This window comes from Mustela putorius, unplaced genomic scaffold (genome assembly GCF_011764305.1).
Source record: "Mustela putorius furo isolate JIRA1106 unplaced genomic scaffold, ASM1176430v1.1 tig00001059_pilon_pilon_pilon, whole genome shotgun sequence".
NCBI lineage: Eukaryota > Metazoa > Chordata > Mammalia > Carnivora > Mustelidae > Mustela > Mustela putorius.
Genome location: NW_025421553.1, coordinates 4,956,332 through 4,976,988, shown reverse-complemented (window position 1 = coordinate 4,976,988; position 20,657 = coordinate 4,956,332). Strand labels below are relative to the sequence as shown.

The 20,657-nt window shown below is 34.0% G+C and overlaps 1 protein-coding gene across 2 annotated transcripts in view; it reads right to left on the bottom strand.

The window, feature by feature from the left end:
* Positions 1-20,657, bottom strand: part of TMEM232 (transmembrane protein 232) — a 57,306-nt gene that overhangs the window by 22,753 nt on the left and 13,896 nt on the right. For both annotated transcript variants that reach the window (XM_045087145.1, XM_045087146.1), the window contains exons 3-6: positions 17,220-17,355; positions 7,271-7,382; positions 5,764-5,869; positions 2,005-2,162 (exon numbers count right to left, since the gene is read on the bottom strand). In XM_045087145.1, the coding sequence (XP_044943080.1) occupies positions 2,005-2,162; positions 5,764-5,869; positions 7,271-7,382; positions 17,220-17,338 (495 nt within the window). In that variant the 5' untranslated portion in view covers positions 17,339-17,355. The remainder of the gene's footprint in view (positions 1-2,004; positions 2,163-5,763; positions 5,870-7,270; positions 7,383-17,219; positions 17,356-20,657) is intronic.

The window sequence follows — 20,657 nt, the reverse complement described above, 5'->3', positions numbered from 1 at the left end:
TTATCTAACAGTGAAATAGAAATACTGAATAATATTTATTATGTGTGAGATTTTAATGGTTGATTATGTGCTCCATGGTTTTTTACAGATGCTTGAAGAGCACTCTATATTTCTATCAAAAATATATTAAGCTATTGTTGCTTATATGTTATTCTCTACACTTTGGTTAAATAGACTTTAATACTTAAGATGATTCTACACTCAGAGATAAATAATGAGGAAAGAAGGCACACAAATTGTGAAAGTAAACAATATTATTGAATCAAATATTTCTGGCTCTTCATAATGCTGAACTATATACTACTTTATCAAAAAATGGTGCATAGGAAGGTGGGTGATGCTTCCCTAGCAATAACTTCCAGTATAGCATACTGTCGGTATAGCATACCGTCAAAAAGAAAAGATCAAAAGGGTGGTTTCCAATTGACTGTTAGATATATAATAAAAAGTCTACAAAGTCAAGAAGGATAAATGAAATGGTTTCTTGTCTGAAATCAAAGGTACTTATAGAGCATGCTTATTTCCACTAGCTAATTTATATTATTTAGAACAATAAGGAGTAGACTTTAAAATTAGTAAATCTGAGACCCAAGGTAACTGTACAGCATTATGGCTGAGAGTCCACTGGGTTTCAAAACCTTCTCTGCTGAGACCTTGAATAATAACTTAGACTCTCGGGGCGCCTGGGTGGCTCAGTGGGTTAAAGCCTCTGCCTCCGGCTCAGGGTCCTGGGATCGAGCCCCGCGTCGGGCTCTCTGCTTAGCAGGGAGACTGCTTCCTCCTCTCTCTCTCTCTCTCTCTCTGCCTGCCTCTCTGCCTATCTGTGATCTCTGTCTGTCAAATAAATAAATAAAATCTTAAAAAAAAAAACTTGGACTTTCTATGTCACAGTCTGTAAAATAATGGCCAATGATAGCACTTACCTTTTAGGATCATTATAAGGATTAAATACGTTAATATGTTTAGTTCATCTAAAGCACTGATAATATAGAGAGATCGATATCTTTTTAAATCTCTATAATAATCTTATAATATTTTATATATCTCCATAGGAGATATTTAAAACAAGGAAACAGGAAAAAGAAGAAAAAGTCATCATGAGAACATCTTGCCTCTCTTCTCCCATCCTTCTTCTATGCAAAGCCTCAGTTCTTCACACATTGAATTTCTATTATGTGCTCTCTGAATCTTGCCTGGTCTCCATAAGTCTTCTACTCCCAAACATGTCAGAGCATATCTAGGCTTGATTTCTAAGGATTAAAATATAGTATCTTCCAAAAATGCCCTGGCTGTCATGAATATTTTTATGGTTGGTTTCTACAGTTCATAGTCAAAACTGAATAAGAAATTTTTCTTGCAAATAATACTTAATAATTTTTGCAAGTGATTCTTAAAATACATACATCCTAAAAGTAAATATTCTCAAAATTTTTTCTTCTGGCTTTTCTTTATTTTCTTTGCAATAAAACCACTACTTAACCTAAATTTTTCTGACTCATAATAAATTTTGCAACTGGCAACCATGATCATCACAGGGAGTGAACTATATGTCGTCCAAGACCTTATAAAACATGCACCCCATGAAAATATTTTCCCATCTTATGGCCTAGATGACACATAATACTGAGAGAACAACTCATCTTCTCAAACTGGGCAACTAGTTAAGGTTATCTGTTGACATTTTTAAATGGAAAGTGGCATTTAAAAATATTTAAAATAGAAAAGAGAAAAGTTACACATATGCAGACATTCATATAAACTTGACCTAAATTATATATTATTTTCTTACATAGTTGGTGAAATCATATTTTCCCAAACTACCTTCATTTGGATATCAAGTAATAATGTATTATCTACATTTAAAGGAGATTAAAATAAACTACCAAACAAGAGAATGTTCCATAATAAAACCAAATGGTCTGCTTGGATCCTAAAACAACTGTCATGTAACTACATGTAGTATGTGTAGCAATTAAAACATATTTAGAATATTTTAAAACGTACCTTTATCAGCTTTATTTCAACTGAATATAAGTATGTCTTTTGTAATGCATCACAACAGAGTCTATATAAAACTGATTCCGCAACAAAAAATAAGGTAGGCAGATGATCATAATCAAAGGAAGCATGGTCCAGGGAAGCATAAAGCATATTTAAAGCTTCTGAAATATTAAAAAGGTAGAAACCATAATTTGAAGATCTTGCTTTTGTCTGCATGCTACAATTAAGCCTTACAATTAACTATTTATTGTCACCAAGACCAGACTGTGGTTTTTAAAATATTAAAAAATTTAAATGTTAAATATTTACAAATTCTTTGACACCCCTTCCATTAAGAAGTGAAATCTAAAAAAAAAAAAAAAAAAGTGAAATCTATACCCCTTTCCCCTTGAACATGAGTAGGTCTTGTGACTGCTTTAACCAATAAAATGCTAGATCAGAAAAGGCAATAGAGCTGCCACTTGGATCTCTTTCTCAAGATTCTAGCTTTGGAACACTTAGCTGCCACTTAGGAAGTCTAATAACTCAGAAGTCACTAAATTGGAGAGACTACAGAGCTAGAGGTAGAAGAGAGAGAGAGAGAGATGCCCAAGGAGCTCCAGCTGTTCCAGCCAACACAAAATAGATCACAAGGCCATACAAATAATAATGGGGAAATGAGGCAGAACTGGGTGATTAAAAAAAAAAGGTTGATATCCAAGATCTATAAAGAACGTCTCAGACTCAACATACACAAAACAAATAATCATATCAAAAAATGGGCAGAAGATATGAACAGACACTTCTCCAATGAAGACATACAAATGGCTATCAGACACATGAAAAAAGGTTCATCATCACTAGCCATTAAGGAGATTCAAATTAAAACCACATTGAGATACCACCTTACACCAGTTAGAATGGCCAAAATTAGCAAGACAGGAAACAGTGTGTGTTGGAGAGGATGTGGAGAAAGGGGAACCCTCTTACACTGTTGGTGGGAATGCAAGTTGGTGCAGCCACTTTGGAGAACAGTGTGGAGATTCCTCAAGAAATTAAAAATAGAGCTTCCCTATGACCCTGAAATTGCACTCCTGGGTATTTACCCCAAAGATACAGATGTAGTGAAAAGAAGGGCCATCTGTACCCCAATGTTTATAGGTCGCCAAACTGTGGAAAGAACCAAGACGAATGGATAAAGAAGATGTGGCCCATATACACTATGGAGTATTATGCCTCCATCAGAGAGAATGTAGCAACATGGATGGGACTGCAAGAGATTATGCTGAGTGAAATAAGTCAAGCAGAGAGAGTCAATTATGATATGGTTTCACTTATTTGTGGAGCATAACAAATAACATGGAGGACATGGGGAGATGGAGAGGAGAGGGAGTTGAGGGAAATTGGAAAGGGAGGTGAACCATGAGAGACTATGGACTCTGAAAAATAACCTGAGAGTTTTGAAGGGGTGGAGGGATGAGAGGTTGGAGGAGCCAGGTGGTGGGTACTGGAGAGGGCACGTATTGCATGGAGCACTGGGTGTGGTACAAAAACAATGAATACTGTTATACTGAAAAGACATTTAAAAAAAAAATGACAGCAAATGAACCTGCAAATATGAGAATTTGTCTGAACCAAGAGATTTTTGGAAAAAATAATTGAATTTGAATCAGACATATTATCACTACTGGTACAACTAACAGGAGGTAATTGAAAAGTTCCTCTAAGTTAAATTAACTCCTAAGACTATGATCTTCTTTTTTTAGATGTGGTTATTGGTTTTGTGTTTTTTCCCTTTCTTTTCTTCTTAATCATGACCTATAGTGTTGTAAATCTGCCTCACAAAATAAACCCTAATTACTTTTTCTTTTAAAAAAATGAAAAATAAAAAGACTAAGCCTCCCCCATCAGTTTAAAAAAAAATAAGATAGTGCTAAAGATAAGTGCTATAAAGAGAAGAGTGGAAAACCTAGAAAATCAAGGCAGAGGAAATAGGACCCCTCAGAGATGAATGAGAAAGAACACAGGGGTAAGGCCCTAGAGAAAACTACAAAGAAGGACTTCTGAAGGGCTGTCTGTCATGTAAATATCTGAAAAGAAGAGCAAATGCAGGGACCAGAGGAAGGAAAAGCCTTAACACATCCAAGGAATAGAAAAGAGATCAGTATGGCTAGAGCATAATGAATCATAATGAATAAGAAGGGAAGGCAGCCAGGAATAAGATCATACAGAGCCTTGTAGTCAGGGCTTCTTTAAAGCATAATCAGAAGGCACTAGAAAAGATTTAAGCTTTAGTATGATCACTGCTGCATGGAGAGTGAACTATAGAATGAGGAGCAGACAAGAGATTTGCAAGACACAGATGTGGAGGTTTTTCAGTTGTGGAGCTGTTACTAAGAATTTATATTTAGGGTTTTTATTTGGAGTTCAATATCTTGAAGAATGAAAAAGCTTTTGGCTGTGTGTAACAGGAAATGCAAAGAAACCGTCTTCAAAATAAGTATGTTTATTATTTCACAAGATCACAGATGGAAAGACTGTAGGGCTGGTTCATATACCTGCCCTCTATAAGCATTTTTCTTTCATTTTCTAGTTCTTCTGATGTACATGGTAACAGGGATGACCACACAAGCTCCAGGCATTTTTCTCTTACCAAGCCATTTAGAGACACATCAAAAGGCATAGGGAGGAAAGAGATGCTTTCTTCCCGGGTCTATCTTTTTCAAAAGCAATTCAACAAAAAGTACTTGAAATAGACCTGCTTTTATATCTCTGGTTAGGACCAGCTCCTTTGACCACTCCTAATCTAATCACTGGCAAGCAAATGGGAATATCCATGATTCGTTTAGATCACCCAAGACTCACTGCCCAGCCCTCCACCCCACCACCACACTACACCCAGGCTGCAAGGGCCTGCCCTCTTCTGAATCACACGACTGCAGGACACCTAAACAAAAAGGTTTAATGGCCAAAGAAAAACAAGTAGCTACTGGTTGTTCATAAGCGAGGGGTGTTTACTTCAATATCGTTTAAACATTTAATAGAGGTCAGGCTGTGGATAGCACTGTGATCAAAATGCCATAAAGACAAGTTAAATACAGAATTGTTCTTACTCGTCCTGTTGCTTGAAACCTCCCCGTTAGTCCTACAAAACTCAGTTTACATGGAGAACTACTCTCTGACTTCATATGGTTAACATTCTAAAGCTCATTTTAAAAGGCATCCACATAAAGTTCATGATAAAAGGTATTTTACCTCTTGAAAAACAATGTTTTTTAATTTCTTTTTTAGATTGGTTGGAGGATGGTTTGGAAGGAGACATATAAATGAGAAGTGATAAATGAAAACGTAATGAGTAAAATGGCTGTTTAAAATAAGTGAAAAACAAAGGACCATTTGGTTAACATTTTATGAGTAAGAATTATAAAATGCCAAAACAAGTTTCTCTAAAGTATAGTGCCTATTGTAATTGAAAATCACTTCAATGACATTTTATATTACTTTTTAATTAGTTACTAATTTTAGAAAAAAGTAATGAAGACTGTTCTGAACAATAGGTTTTAAAACAATTTTGAAATTAAAAAGTTGAGCAGTCAAATTCATAAATCCAAAATTACAAAAAGAGCTTTCATAGTGAAACATTACCAGATATTTCAATATAGAATGGCGAATTTTCCTTGGCTCTTGCACAATTTCTAAATAGTAAAGGTCACAAGTTATACCTTTTATGCTAATCTAGAAAACATTCAGGGTAACTAAGAAGAGCTTAGTAAGAGTACGTACCATCTTGGATTTCTCCTTTGCACTGAGCTAGATATATTACTTCCGTCCATGCAGTAGGAAGATGCACATGCTTCCCAGAGCCTAAGGTTTTGAGACCCAATTTTCTCTGTTATGAGTAAGCATGAAAAGGCAAACCAAAATGTATAGCTTCTTACAAATTTATTTACTAGTTTACTTATTTTGATTATTCTTTAGTTATATTCTGAAAGTCACTCTATGAGGCTATGCTCTATAGCTAGTCTATATAAAACTTTGTATTTTTGTTTATATCAATTTTATTTTTTGATATTTTATGTAAATTGTATTGGTGCTAAAATGTAAAGGATGCTTGTTAATATTCTGAGTTATACCACTAGTTATTTGCTAAAAATAATTCTCATTCTTTACTCTGAAGGAATTACTTCTACCTCATTATCCAACCCAGAAAATGCATCTCTGATTCTAGAAGGAAAAGTATATTCAATGTGATTCAACAGAAATTAGCTTCATGCCAATTTGCTGGAAAACTCTGGCTACTTCCCTGGGAATGGACTGAAATTAATGAACCTGAGACAGATACCAACACTGCTACTCTTCCCTTAATGGGCCCACTCCTGGGGCTTCCCCAGGGAGCAGTTGGACAATTGGACAGAAGCTCACTGATGAATGTATCTGCTAGCACCTCTCAGCATGCATACTTGCCAGAAGAATATTCTTCTTCTAATCAAATTTTTTCAAAATTGTAACATATGTGAGCAACAGTGAAGTGGAATGCTGGGAAATCACCACTACCACAACAAAAAAGATGGCTTAATATATGCTCCAGTTCTGTGCAACTTTTATTTCATTAATTTTTTATATTATGTATATTGGTAATATGGTAGATATGTATCATATGTATATATACATATACCAAAATATATACGTATATGGTATATGTGTATTTGGTAATATGTATATTACTTCTCTGCCTAACACAAACTGGATCTAATGTAAGAGCAAAACAAGGACTTATTTCACTTCGTGTTCTGTTTTGATACGTGTTTGAAAGTTTGGAAGCTAATGCATACTGTTAAAGAATGTATTTTCTATAAGTTCGGTGAATAGTTATAGAGAGAGAACAGAGTATATCATATATGTATTGTGAAGGTTTAGGGAAGCTTCCTTTCTTCTTTGGGACACATGATACCTCAGTCAACCTTTTTTTTTTTTTTAAGGAAAAAGTGGAATTATCATAATCAAAAATTTATTTGCCAGCCTTTCATATTTTGTGGTGAGCTCCTGGACTAGTATCAACAGCTAACTATATTCTTCAATAATTTGTGGAGAATCTTCACCTAAAAAGCCCTTTTACATTAAATTATCTGGTTATCAGCTTTAATTTTACTTTGCATTAATATCTTTAATGATACTTAATGACTTTAAAAAGTTATTTCTTATTTTTACTTTTGATATTTTAGAACATGTAACCACCCACCAACTAGAACAGAAAGTCCATATATTAAATAATCAAATAGTGTACTATTACCTTACATCTGAGAATGGTTTTTCTAGCTAGGTCCAACAACTCTTCTTTCTCTTTTGGATTTCTTGCTTGGTTGAATTTCAAGATGAATTCTTTTGTGATTGAAAATGATGGACTAAACCAAAAAACAAATCAACAGTTATAGCTAATAGTTCCCAAATTTTAATTAGTCAATTTCTAGGAGCTAAGCATAACTATTTTCTTTTGAAAAAGTACCTTACCTTAATAAAAATGTTTCATACACATACAGAGAAATCAGTAAGATAAATATATAAATATATAAATTTATATATATATATACACACACACACAGGATTTAAGATGGGCATGGGATCAAAAGAGATATTAGATTGATTTATCTAATCATACTCTTGGATTAAGAAACAATTCTCATGATGTAAAAGAATTTTATAGCTTCTAAAAGAAGAGTTTCTGAAATGGTTGCCAGAAGTCTTGTTGGTATATGCCTTCTTCATAGGTAAAACCCAGCACAGTTCCGATTATGTTGAAGACTGATTTATCTCCTATCATATAACAGTGTTGGTTCAATTTAAGCTAAATTTTTATTCCCTTCATGCAAGTGAAATGCAACTGTGGCAGCAGTAAAATGAGCAAAGGAGGAAAGATGTATGTGGCAAGATCAGAGAGGTGACAAGTATCAGATTAACTCTGGATGAGATGAGAAGTTATTGCAGGGTTTTGATAAGAGGAGTGTCATGATTCAGCTTAGGTTTTAATAGGCTCATTCCAATGTCTACTGAGATCTGGAGTGTGGAAAGGTGGGAGGTAGCATGGAAGGAGGCACATGTATACTTAGGTGAGATGCAGTAGTGGCTTAGATCAAGAAGATAGCAATGTCAGTAAAAAGAAGAGATTGGATAATGGCTATGTTTTGACATTAGCTCCAATAAAACTGCCTAAAGAATTAGAAATTAGGCATGAGAGAGAGAAAAAAAAAAGAAAAGAGTCATGATTGAACTGAATAACTGGAAGGATGGAACTGCAATTTTCTGAGAAGGGGAAGATTGGTGCAGAAGCAGATTTGGGGTGAGGGTAGAGAATAAGTTCAGTATTGGATATATTACATTTGAGATGACCATAGCCATCCTAGTAGAGACAGAGAATAGACAGGTAAATGAGTTTGAATTTCAGGGGGAAAAGTTCAGTCTAGATACATCAATTTTGGAGTCATTATTGAGTCATTAAAGACACATGTGGTATTTAAAGCCTTGCAAATAGAAAGGAACCCCTGGGGAAAGTGCAGAGAGAGTAAACAAGTATTTCAAAGAGAAGTAGGAAAAGTAAGTTGACAGTGTATGTAAGAGAATGAGTAGAGTGATTATAATGATATACCACAGGATTTAAGATGGGCATGGGATCAAAAGAGATATCAGAGGGCCGCCTGGGTGGCTCAGTGGGTTAAAGCCGCTGCCTTCAGCTCAGGTCATGATCTCAGGTTCCTGGGATCAAGCCCCGCATCGGGCTCTCTGTTCAGTGAGGAGCCTGCTTCCCTTCCTCTCTCTGTGCCTGCCTCACTGCCTACTTGTGATCTCTGTCAAATAAATAAATAAAATATTTTTTTATGAAAGTGATATCAGAGGAATAGTGATTAAGTAGTAGAATCAATGAGTTGCTTATTTGTATGGTCAAATAACTGTTAGAGTCATGCTATCAGGACGAGCGGTCCAGAAGAATAAAACACATTTTTGTAACAACTTACTATATTCAGAATTTACTGAGTTAGTTGTTTTGTGGGATACAGGGGAAAAAATACATGAATAAAAATCAGATTTTTGCCCCTGCATAATTCACAGTCTTATTGAGGAGACAGATGTATGTAAAAGTAATGGTGCCTTAACAATCACAGAATAAGCAGAGATGTTGACTGTCTCCTATTAGACTTTAAAGTGGGGATACAAGAATGAAATAAAAAACCCTGCCCTCATGGAGCTTGTAGTAAAACAGAGGAATAGTTGAGGTGTTAGCATGCACAAGCTTTGCTAGAACTGGGCATTTTGAAATTAGTCATTTCATTCTTGATTTCGTGTTCTCTATCTCACTCTTGCCCATGGAGACATCTGCTTAGATAGATACAGTGTAGGCTGGCTGAAAATTCTTTCTTGATAGTCATCTGGGATGACATTTCTTTGATGCTCATGAAGAGCCCAAAATAGCTAGCTTTAATCGTCCCATTTGTACAAAGTGCTATCGGAATTACAAGAAGATAAGGAATCTTTGAAAACATGGAAAGTGAATGCCTTTCAGCTTTCTGTATAGATACTGAATCCCTTAATTGGTGTCCCATAGCTCATGTCAGTAAATATTTAGTGGGAAATAAATATAGCTATTTGAACCATGTCTAGCCCATCACAAAGAAATTGAGTTCGTTACACAAATTATCATATAATGATATACAAATAACACCTAAGAAGCAAAAAAGACACTTTAAAGAGTAAATATAGGCATTTGAATAGAAAATATACTTTGGCTTCCCACATTCAAATTTCTTCACACATTCTACTTTCTTCAAAAATAAATGTAATGTATTATAAGTATATAAGTGCAATCTGTGGAATAGATAGTAAATAAAGAGCATCATTCTCATTTTACATATAGAGAAAATATACTTTGTTTTAATAATGTACCTAAACTATTTATCAGAACTTTTTTAGCTGACAACTCATTTGTTTAGTAAATATTTAAGAGAAGTCTCTTACACACAAGATATTATGCTATGTACAATAAGGGTGAGAGGAGAAATCAGATTCAACCTCAGAAAGTTCCCAATTTGGAAGGGAAATGAGATGCAACAAAAAAAAAATGTACTAAAAAAAAAAAAAAGAAATCCTGTAGGGTTTAGAAGTAGAAATCATGATTCCAACGATTCCTAGACATATAGTCTTTGCTTAATAACTTAATCTGTGTGAACTATCATTTTGCATATGTGAAAATGAGGAGAAAATCTTGTAGAATTCTGGGAAGTATCAAATCAGAACACAAAGTCTAGTTCCTGATACATATCAAGTGCTGAATGACTGTTAGTTATAAGCAATACTGTTTTTGGTTAAAGGTTCAAAAAAAAAGCTTCTTTGCAGAAATGGCACTTGAGCTACACCTTGAACAGTGAAGAACTGGAAAGTGACAGAACAGCGACTGTCCTTTCAAAATTCTTTCTCTGCCTTTTCTTTATGATCACCTAGCTACTCTATATTTCCCAGTCTTTCTAGCTGCTAGATATGGGCACATGGCCAAGCCAGTGGGATATGAGCAAATGTAATATATGCAAATTTCAGGTCACCTCTAACTTAAAGACATACCATTTTCTCTAGAATGATGCTTTTTTCTCCTTCCTGTGAACTGGAACAAAGACACAGTGCTGAATCAGCTTTGATTAGGGAGATGAGTACAACACCCTATGAGATAATGAGGGTCCTGAGTTTCTCACTGACCCCAAAAGCAGAGCTGTCCGGTCAGCCTTGATCCACTGACTTTTTATGTCAGATAATACATTTCTATCTGATATAAGCCACTGAAATTATAAGTTTCTTTCTATAGTTGTTTCAAATTTATCCTAACTAATACAAACAGGACCAAGGAGAAGAAATAAGAAAAAATAAGAATTTTAACCCAGCATAGACAGAATCCTTAAAATCAAGATAGGAAATGAAGATGGAAATTCTGGGTTGAGAACAAACATAAATGGCATTGAAGAGTGGTCTATGGCAGAGATTCATAGATGCCTACATCAGTGTTTATTCTCCTTTTTCTTATGAAAAGATTCTTTCTTGCAGTTAGGTGTACCTGTATGTCTATGTTTCAGCTAGTAAAGGTAAATAAAATGTGCCTGTTCCATGCAAACAAGCAATTCTAGACTGGGATACCAAAGAACAGAATGAAGATAAAGACCAAAATACCAAAGAACAGAATGAAGATAAAGACCAAAATACCAAAGAACAGAATGAAGATAAAGACCAAAAATACACATCTGCAGGGATATCAAAACTAAGGACAAAGAGATCATTAGAGCTAATGTTTAGAAAGTCTGTGGAAATCTTCAAGAGTGGTTTCACAGGGTGCCTAGGTGGCTCAGTTGGCTAAGTGACCAATTTCAGCTAGGTCATGATCTCACGGTCATGAGATCAAGCCCTGTGTAGGGCTCCATGCTCAGTGCAGAGTTTGCTTCAGATCTTTCTCACCCTCCCTCCACTCGTGTTCTCTCTCACTCTCCCTCTCTCAAATAAACAAATAAATCTTTTTTTTAAAAAAAAAAAAGAGTAATTTCACTAATGAATTACTAATACCGAGTTGAGTTTAGGGATAACAAAAATCTGTTATCTGAAAACATTCTGCAAAATACAAAGCTGTCAGGTCATGATTAGTGCCTGTATTGGCCATGAATACTGTACAGTTTCAGATTCACTTGATTCCTGCCTGCATGATCTTTATGGCCCAAAGAGTGAGCTGTCCCTCCTCTTCTACATTTGGAGTAGCCATGTGCTGGATGACACAAACTGGAAGTATGGATGAGTTGCACCTATGTAATGAATCTTGACCAAGGAAAATGCTAGACAAAAAGCAACAGATAAGATGAATAACCCTTCCCATTTCTCCATTCCATGGACTAGATGTGGCTTCTTCCTGAAACCATGCCTTAATGAGTACCATCATACCAAGTATGGATCTGTCTGCTATCTTTCATTTTGCCAAGTTGTGATTTAGTGCTCCAGGTAGTAATGCAGCAAGGTTTCCTGCACCATTTTCCTTTTTTTTTTTTTTAATCTTTAGTTCACTGACTTTGCATTTATTTGACCCCAAATAAATCATTAGAATTTTAATCCTCTTCTCATATTCTGCCTTCTAGAGACGTGGGCTAAGACAGTGGTATAAGCCCCAGTATAAGAAGACTATGATTTCTATGATTTTGCAAGACTCTACATACTTTGTACAGATATTCTCATTTGGGGTAACACATACTAAAAGAAGCTACATTTAATTGCATGTGTTCATGCTCTTTATGGCCATCCAGATCCTAAGTCACCATATTTTTGGCTAAATCATCTGTAGCCATCCCCAAAGGTGATAATATAGATGTCTCGGGCTAAAATTAACAGAGCTGATTACACGGTCTTAACCATTTATAATTTCACTAAAGGCTTATAATAATTCAGATAAATGAAAAACATACTATAGATAAAATAAACAAATGACCAGAATATAAATGTAAGTCTAGAAAAGTTTATTCTTGCTGCTGACAACGTACATTTATAGCCCACACTACAATGCTATATTGTATTATAAATGTATGTTTATCAAAATCAGTAACATTATATAGATATGTACATATAGAGCATTTTAAAATATTTAGAGCATGTATTTGCAGAGCACATTTTCTAACTATAAAAGTGTCAAAAACATTAATAAAAAGGAAAATTTTCAGGTTTATTAACATTTTAGGAAACTTTGAAGACTAGAGCCTCCCAAATATAAAAAAAAATAGCAGCTTCTGTGAGAAAGATGTAAAATAATCTAATAGCTTGACTAAATCTTCCTAATGTAAGACTTACACTCCCTTTTATTCTTTCCAGTCAGCTAAAATAAATGTATGTATTTGATGTAAGTCTTCAAAATCTTCCAGTCTTCTCCATCTCTGAGACGAAGTAGAAAAAGCAATAGACTGCACACAATAAAATAAACTTAGTGAAGAAGAAAATCATAACAAAATAGTATACTCTGAACCAAGTAATCCATTGTAAGATTGTGTGATTTTCTCTTTGGTCTGGAATAGACTTCAGTACCTCATCTGAAGGATTTATAGGGAGCCCTAACTGTGTCTCTAACGGAATCCACACTAGGCCTGCAAAAACGCATGCTTTAAGGAAGAATATGTGAAGCAAATACAATGTGAGGCATATGACAATTCATGTGACACCTAAGAAGAAAAATAAAGGTTATGTTCCTTCATTCAAGTTCTCTGCTTCATCTCAAACAGCTGGTGCCAGAAACAGAATCTGGTTTCCCTTGGTACAAGGGGCAATGCAGACAAGACCAGGTATGTTTTCTAAGTGGCCAGGCAGTAAGCAAAAGCCAGGATTTTCAAGGTGCAGGAAACTTGGACTCCCTTCACATTGCCTAACTAAATGCCTAAGGTAAAAGGAATCAGAACTAATCCCAGTCCATTCTTCCCAACTCCAGGGAGCTGTAGAGAAGGCTGCTATGGTGCTCAGCAGAAAAGTAAAAAGAATGGAAAAACATGTGTGTGCATTTGTGTGTGTTGCTGAGATCAGTCTTAATGCAGAGCTACACTCCAGGCAGATTTAAAACTCAGTGGGTAAATTGGGTAACGAGAAGTAGTCACAAGGAAAATGTCACATATCAGAATAAACTATTCAAAGTACAGTAAAAAGAGACAAAAAAAGAAAATGGAGATGAAAGAGGGGAAAGTAAAAAATACAATGAGATGATCTAATACACATTTAGTAAAAATTCTCAGAAGGAGAGAAAATGAGTTGTTAAGGTAATTTCTGAAGAAATAATATCTGATAACTTTTTAGGAATCATGACACAGTCCTCAGATTTAAAAGGTTTGAGAGATCCATGCAAGTAATTTTTAAAAATTACATTCTGACACATCATTGTAAAACTGCAGAAAATGTAAGACAATAAGAAATTTTTTAAAGCACCCAAGGTAGGAGGACACAAATTAATATTAAAGAAATAGCATCAAAATTTCACCTAACGTCTCAACAGCAATAATGGAAACTATGAGTGGAATGACATCAGTCTGCTGAGGAGGGAAAAGAAAGGGAATAAAAGTGATAAACGACCAAAGATAATTCTGTATTCAGTTTTAAATTTCCTTCAAGAATAAGAATAAGGGGCGCCTGGATGGCTCAGTTGGTTAAGCAACCGCCTTCGGCTCAGGTCATGGTCCTGGAGTCCCGGGATCAAGTCCCACATCAGGCTCCCAGCTCCATGGGGAATCTGCTTCTCCCTCTGACCTTCTCGCCTCTCATGCTCTCTCTCACTGTCTCTCTCTCAAATAAATAAATAAAATCTTTAAAAAAAAGAATAATAATAAAATAAAAGTATATTCAGACTAACAAGATCAGATTTTTCTCAACAAAAAATTCTAAAATTTTATAAGTTGTATATCTGGCTAGCAAAAGAAAAACAAGGCCTAAAAAGCAAAAAGGAAGGCAAAGCAAGGAAAGTGATTAACAATAAATAAAATATAAAGGAACATTAACTACTTAAATTAGTAATGAAGTCTAGTGGAAATTTAAAAACCGCAAATTAGAATTAAATTGCTAGATAATGTTTGAGGACCCTAATTCTACTTAATCTTGAAATGTTTATTCTTTTTTAGTAAAGATTGAGATAAGCATGCTTAGAATCAGTAAGAGAATTTAGCAATATAATTGCATGTAAAATCAATGTATAAAAATCGATTGTATTTCTCTCTTCTGGAAACATAAAAAAATCTATTTAAAAATATATGCATAAAACATATATTGTATACAAAATACCAAATACAAGGGAATAAAACCTAACATCTTAAAGATGCACAGTCCCCTAAGAAAGAAACATTAAAACTTCACTGAGGGGACGCCTGGGTGGCTCAGTGGGTTAAAGCCTCTGCCTTCGACTCAGGTCATGATCCCAGGGTCCTGGAATCGAGCCCCACATCGGGCTCTCTGCTCAGCAGGGAGCTTGCTTCCCTTCCTCTCTCTCTGCCTGCCTCTCTGCCTATTTGTGACCTCTGTCAAATAAATAAATAAAATCTTAAAAAAAAAAAAAACTTCACTGAGAAAATTTCACAAGTAACTAAATAAATGGAAGTTATATCTTGTTCATATTGGAATCCTTCTAATAATAAAGATGCCATTATCCTCAAACTTGTCTACAGATTCAGAAAAATCCAATAACCAAACCCAACAAGTTTTTTTAAAAAATGACAAGCTGACTCTAAAAATTATATTAATGAAGAACAACATATTTGGAAAATCAGTCATGTTGACTATTGTTATTATTAAAATGATGACAATTAAGGTAACATGGCACTGGTATAGACACAAATGGGCCAGTGAAACAGAATAGACAAGCTAAAAATACCCATTATATGTGGATACTTTATGCAATAGTTGTACTAGCAAAATATTGGAAAAGGATGTTCTTTTCAAAACATGGTGTTAATCAACTAGGTATTTAAATAAAAAAGGAAAATTAGACCTGTAGGTAACACCATGAATATCTACATGATATTGAGGTGGAGACAGATTCTTAACCAAAATACAAAAATCACTAATCATAAAAGACTGAGAATAAGTTCTGTTCACTAAATGGCATATATCCCATGATCCAACAATTCCATTCCCACATATGTACCTTAGGATATGTGCTAGGATGCTTGTACAAGATTGTTCATGGAAACGTCATTCATAATAACCAAAAACGGGAAATAATTGAAGTGGCCAACAACAGAAGAATGAATGGATAGTTCACAGTATGTTAATGAAATGGGCTAATGGAGTGAATGAACAAAATCAGCAATGTAAAGTATATAACTACTCTTAAAATCAGAATGACTATATTAATTTCCAGGACTTCTGTAGATGAAATGCATCACAAAAGCAAAGTTAAAAGACAAGTCAACAACTGAAAGAATTCATAACAAATATTTAAGAATATCAAATATCAGTAAGAAAAAAACACCTAAAAAATAAATTGGTAAATAAACAGATAAAAGTAAATCTAATGGTAACAAATATTAAAAGATGCTGAATCTCATTAGTTATCAGAGATTTTAAAAAGTTATCAGGCAAGTCCCACTTGTGGCCTATTACAATGACAAATAGAAGTCTGACAATATCAGGCGAAGGCAAAGATGCAGGAGGTGATACTTTCATATACTGTTGGAGACAATGTAAATTGATTGAGATACTCTAGACAGCAAGAGCATTAAGGAAAATTCAAAAAGTGAGGAATAAAAAAAAAAATCCCACTCCAAAGCAGCACTTACCCAGGTATACAAAGAGAAATATATAATGATTTTTACTATAGCACTGATTCATTGGCAAAAAAACTGGAAAATAAAGTAAGAAGTATGCATTATATGTAACACTATATAGCCACTAAAATGAATAAAGAAATAATTACCAATAATAAAACACAATTACTGGTATGGATTGAATTTAAAACATAACACTGACTTTTAAAAAATCAAATCACAGATAAATAAGTTAGGTATAATTATATTTATATTTACATGGAAAATGCAATTTTATATTCATTCATATTAAAATAAAAAAATGAAGTGAAAAGATATATACCACAATTATTTTAGTTGGGAGGGCAGGTGGTCAAAAAGCTTCACTTTTATCTGTTGATCTAGTTTTTATTAAGAAAAATATTTGAAACAAATGTAACCAAAAGGCACTATGCAAGTTTTCTTACATAGTCTATAATTCTCTACATTTTTAAGTTTTTAAAAATTTCTTAAAATCACAACTTTTAAATTATAAACAAGCTTTGATCTGATAACTTCATTTTAGAAACTTTATCCCAAGAAAATAATTTGAAATGCAGAATGACATTCTATTTTGGCTTAATTTGAAATAGCAAAGGACACAGAAATAACTAAAGTGCTTCGTAAGATGGTACTTACTAAATACTTTCTCTTGTGCATTTCAAAGATTATTATGGCAGCTTAATAAACATATATAATTATAGGACAATGTTTATTTTAAACAGATAGTATAGAATTCAAAATTTCAGAAATATATGATCATTAAAAATTATGAATCTATTTATTTAAAAAGAGTAAATATATAGAGATACATATTTTAGAGCCATATATGATTTTAAAGAAATTGTTCATAATATTCTCTGCTTTCTAAATTCTATAATACATTGATATGCAAGTTTATTAACATGAAAATTCTTTCAAACTTACTTTGATTTATTTTTCCTTCTTTTCCTTAAATTTTGAATTTTAGACTTCAAGAATTTTTCATGATAAGAAGAAGATATCACTCCTAATTTATTAATCATGGGTGACTTGTTAACAGACATACTCACAGATCATAAACCTAAAGAAAAATATTAAATTTTATTTTAGAGTACAAATGCACTTTTAGTACTAAAGAATACATTACAAGCAAATTCATGATTTGTGGGGAAAAGGGTAGCAAGAAGGTAAATCAGACTTAGGAAAGAAATTATAGGAAGGAAGAATTTAAACTTAATATGTCGGACCCAGGAGTCAAACCCAACTTTGAATTGAAAACCAACATTCTATTTATGTTACTATATAAAAACTTATCCTTTCGTATAATATAGCCTTTACTATACTTTATACTTTAGACTACTGGATCAGCAAAACCCTTAGAAGAACAATATGGCATAGTAGTTAAATGGATACAATCAAATTGATTTACTTAACTGCTTGTGCCTCAGTTTCCCCACTTGTATAATGGGAATAGTACCTCCCTACAGAGTTGCTGTAAGAAATAGGTCAATATATGTAGATTGGTTAGAACAGAGCTTGGTATATAAGAAGCTTTATGTAGGAGCTTGTGATCATTATTAGATTACTATGCTTCCTGCTTTCTAAAATTACTTGTAAATTTTTTTGTCTTCTTTTTACCTGTTAGATTACGCTTTCTCAGCTTGTCCTCATATCCAGTTTTATTTTCCTTTTGAAGTATGTCTGAATACATTTTATGAGTATAAGACCAAAACTAGAAGACACTATTTCTGTTTAGTATAGTATTTAAATAGCAAAATGAACTATTGAAATACGTAGTCAGATTTCCATTGAATTCTTTTGCACTTAGTTTTTAAGCTAGGTAATTGTTAAAAACTGATTAATTAAGGTTCTAACAGGAAGCAGAAAACACACTCAAATGGAGTAACTAAATAAAGGGACTCCAAAGAGATGGGCAGAGTTATTCAAACAAACAAACAAAAAAATACAATGAAATAATATCTGAGATGGTGCCATTCTCAAGTCTGGAAGAAGGGGGTGAAACCACCACTCTTGGAACTGAGGGAAAGAAGGAGCCAGAAAGAATAGCTGTAGGAAAGTGGTGTTTGATTTAAAAACAAACAAACAAACAAACCAAACAAACAAACTTTGGCCTTTGGTCTAGACATACAGCCCATCTAAGGTTGCCTGCTAAGAGGGAGACTAGAAACAGGAATTTTGATCTCACCCTTCTGTCCTTCACTCCAATTACCTGCCTGCACTTCCCATTAGCTAAGCTAAACTAGAAGCCAGAGAAGGTATAAAGCAGAGTGGAAAAGGACAGACAACGGATCTGAAAGGCCATCAGGAAAATATCCAGTACAAAATGGATTATAAACACAAAACATTATTATGTATTGCTATTGGTTATAGCAAGGTCTGCTTCTAATAATCTACATCCATTTGAATATAAGGTAAATGTATTTTTAAGTCAGTAGCTATACTGGGTTATATATATAGGGATGTCATTTAGAGTGACCCTAATTTTAATATACAATATAAGTTTTTCCCAAACAGGACTAATATATTCATGAATTTAATTTTTCTTTAAAGTTTTTTTTTTAATTTATTTGACAGACAGAGACCACAAGTAGGCAGAGAGACAGGCAGAGAGAGAGGAGGAAGCAGGCTCCCTACTGAGCAGAGAGCCTGATGTGGGGCTAGATCCCAGGACCCTGGGATCATGACCTGGGCCGAAGGCAGAGGCTTTAACCCACTAAGCCACCCAGGCGCCCCAGGAGTTTAATTTTTACCAGTGAACAACATCATATTGGATTCACATCAGATGTTCCTACCTTAAAAGGAACTCAGGAAAACAATTACAAGCAAGTTAATGAGGGAGATAAAGCACACATAAGCACCAAACAATAATAATAAAGAAATAAAGATATTCAAAAGGGCTAATTTGATAAATATGGTAACAAATGTTGCACATTTATGATTGCTACTATGGTTAACAAGTATTTATTGTAAGTCATACAAAATTATGAAGATAAGATGCTTAATTACACTAAAACAAAGTTTTCAAAAGAAGACAAAAAGAAACCCACCATTCATAAAACAGCACATATTCCAGAAATAGAGATTAGGAATACAAATTTGAGTCAGACATATTGTAAGATAAGTTACTTTTAAAAAATCAATTCCAAATGAATAGAAAGGGGAAAATAGGAAGAAAAATAATTGAAGGAAAACTGAATGGAAAGCAAACTGGTCTTTGTGTGCATGTGTTAGGCATACTGACCTGGAGCTCTTAGCCATTTAGTGATATATTTTATAGGATTGACTACAGTCAGCCATATTTTTTGATATTTCAAGAAGTTAGAGATTAAGTGTTTGAACTAATCATTGAAGCTATTTTCCAAAGATCCTGCACATCTGCTGGTACTAGTGGTAAGTATTTGCACCATCTGCTCAACACGCAAGTTCCACAATACCCTGTTGATGAGACTCCCCCAGATTGGATGGGTGGAAAAAATCAAAACTGCTGCAGAAGTTTTTACATGATTCCTCTCTATTTCTGCCTTATCTTGGGAGTACCAATCTTGAAAGTAATAGTGCCAGTGCTTAACCAACAATATTTTATTATTCAAATACTATTTGAATAGAAGATAGTATGGCTCGCCAATGTATTTTATTAGTTAGGATTGCTTTTGACTAAGAGTAAAAGAGTCAACAACCAAATAATCTCAAGTTTCTCAAAAGAACGTCCTCAAAAATGTTTCCCATTGAGATGTTAGAATTAAATCCTTAGTGGGGTAAATAAACAAATAAAACAAGGTTTAAAATGACACCCCATTCTCCAAAGATACCTCAAAATAGATAATCTAAAAAATGTTATCAACTTTAACAGAATTTTTAGTTTTTTCATAAAAATATTCTTCATTAAGGACTGCCTGGGTGGCTCAGTTGGTTCAGTGCCTGATTCTTGATCTCAGGGTCATGAGTTCAAGTCCATCATTGGGCTACACACTAGGTATGGAGCCTACTTAAAGTTTTTTAAAATTTTTTTAATTGCCCACTTCAGATAAATATGCAAGGTAAATCTGTGGATTTTTCATAGAATCAGTTTCTCAGTAGAATCCAAACCCTGAAGCTATCAACAAGGTATTATTATTATTATTGTGTGTACAGTAGGGCTTATTTTGCATTGTATTACTATAACTGGAGTCACATATAGCAGTCATTAGTGAAGCCAACACATCAAGGTTCTAACACAGTATTTGATTAAAAAGTTTTGTTACACCATTTATTAAAACCTACTAGGGTAATCATTTGTATTATTTTATTCCTTCTCAGGACAGTTACATGCAGGGATATTGACTGGTGAATTATATTAAAAGGACAGAGAAAGACATATCAAGC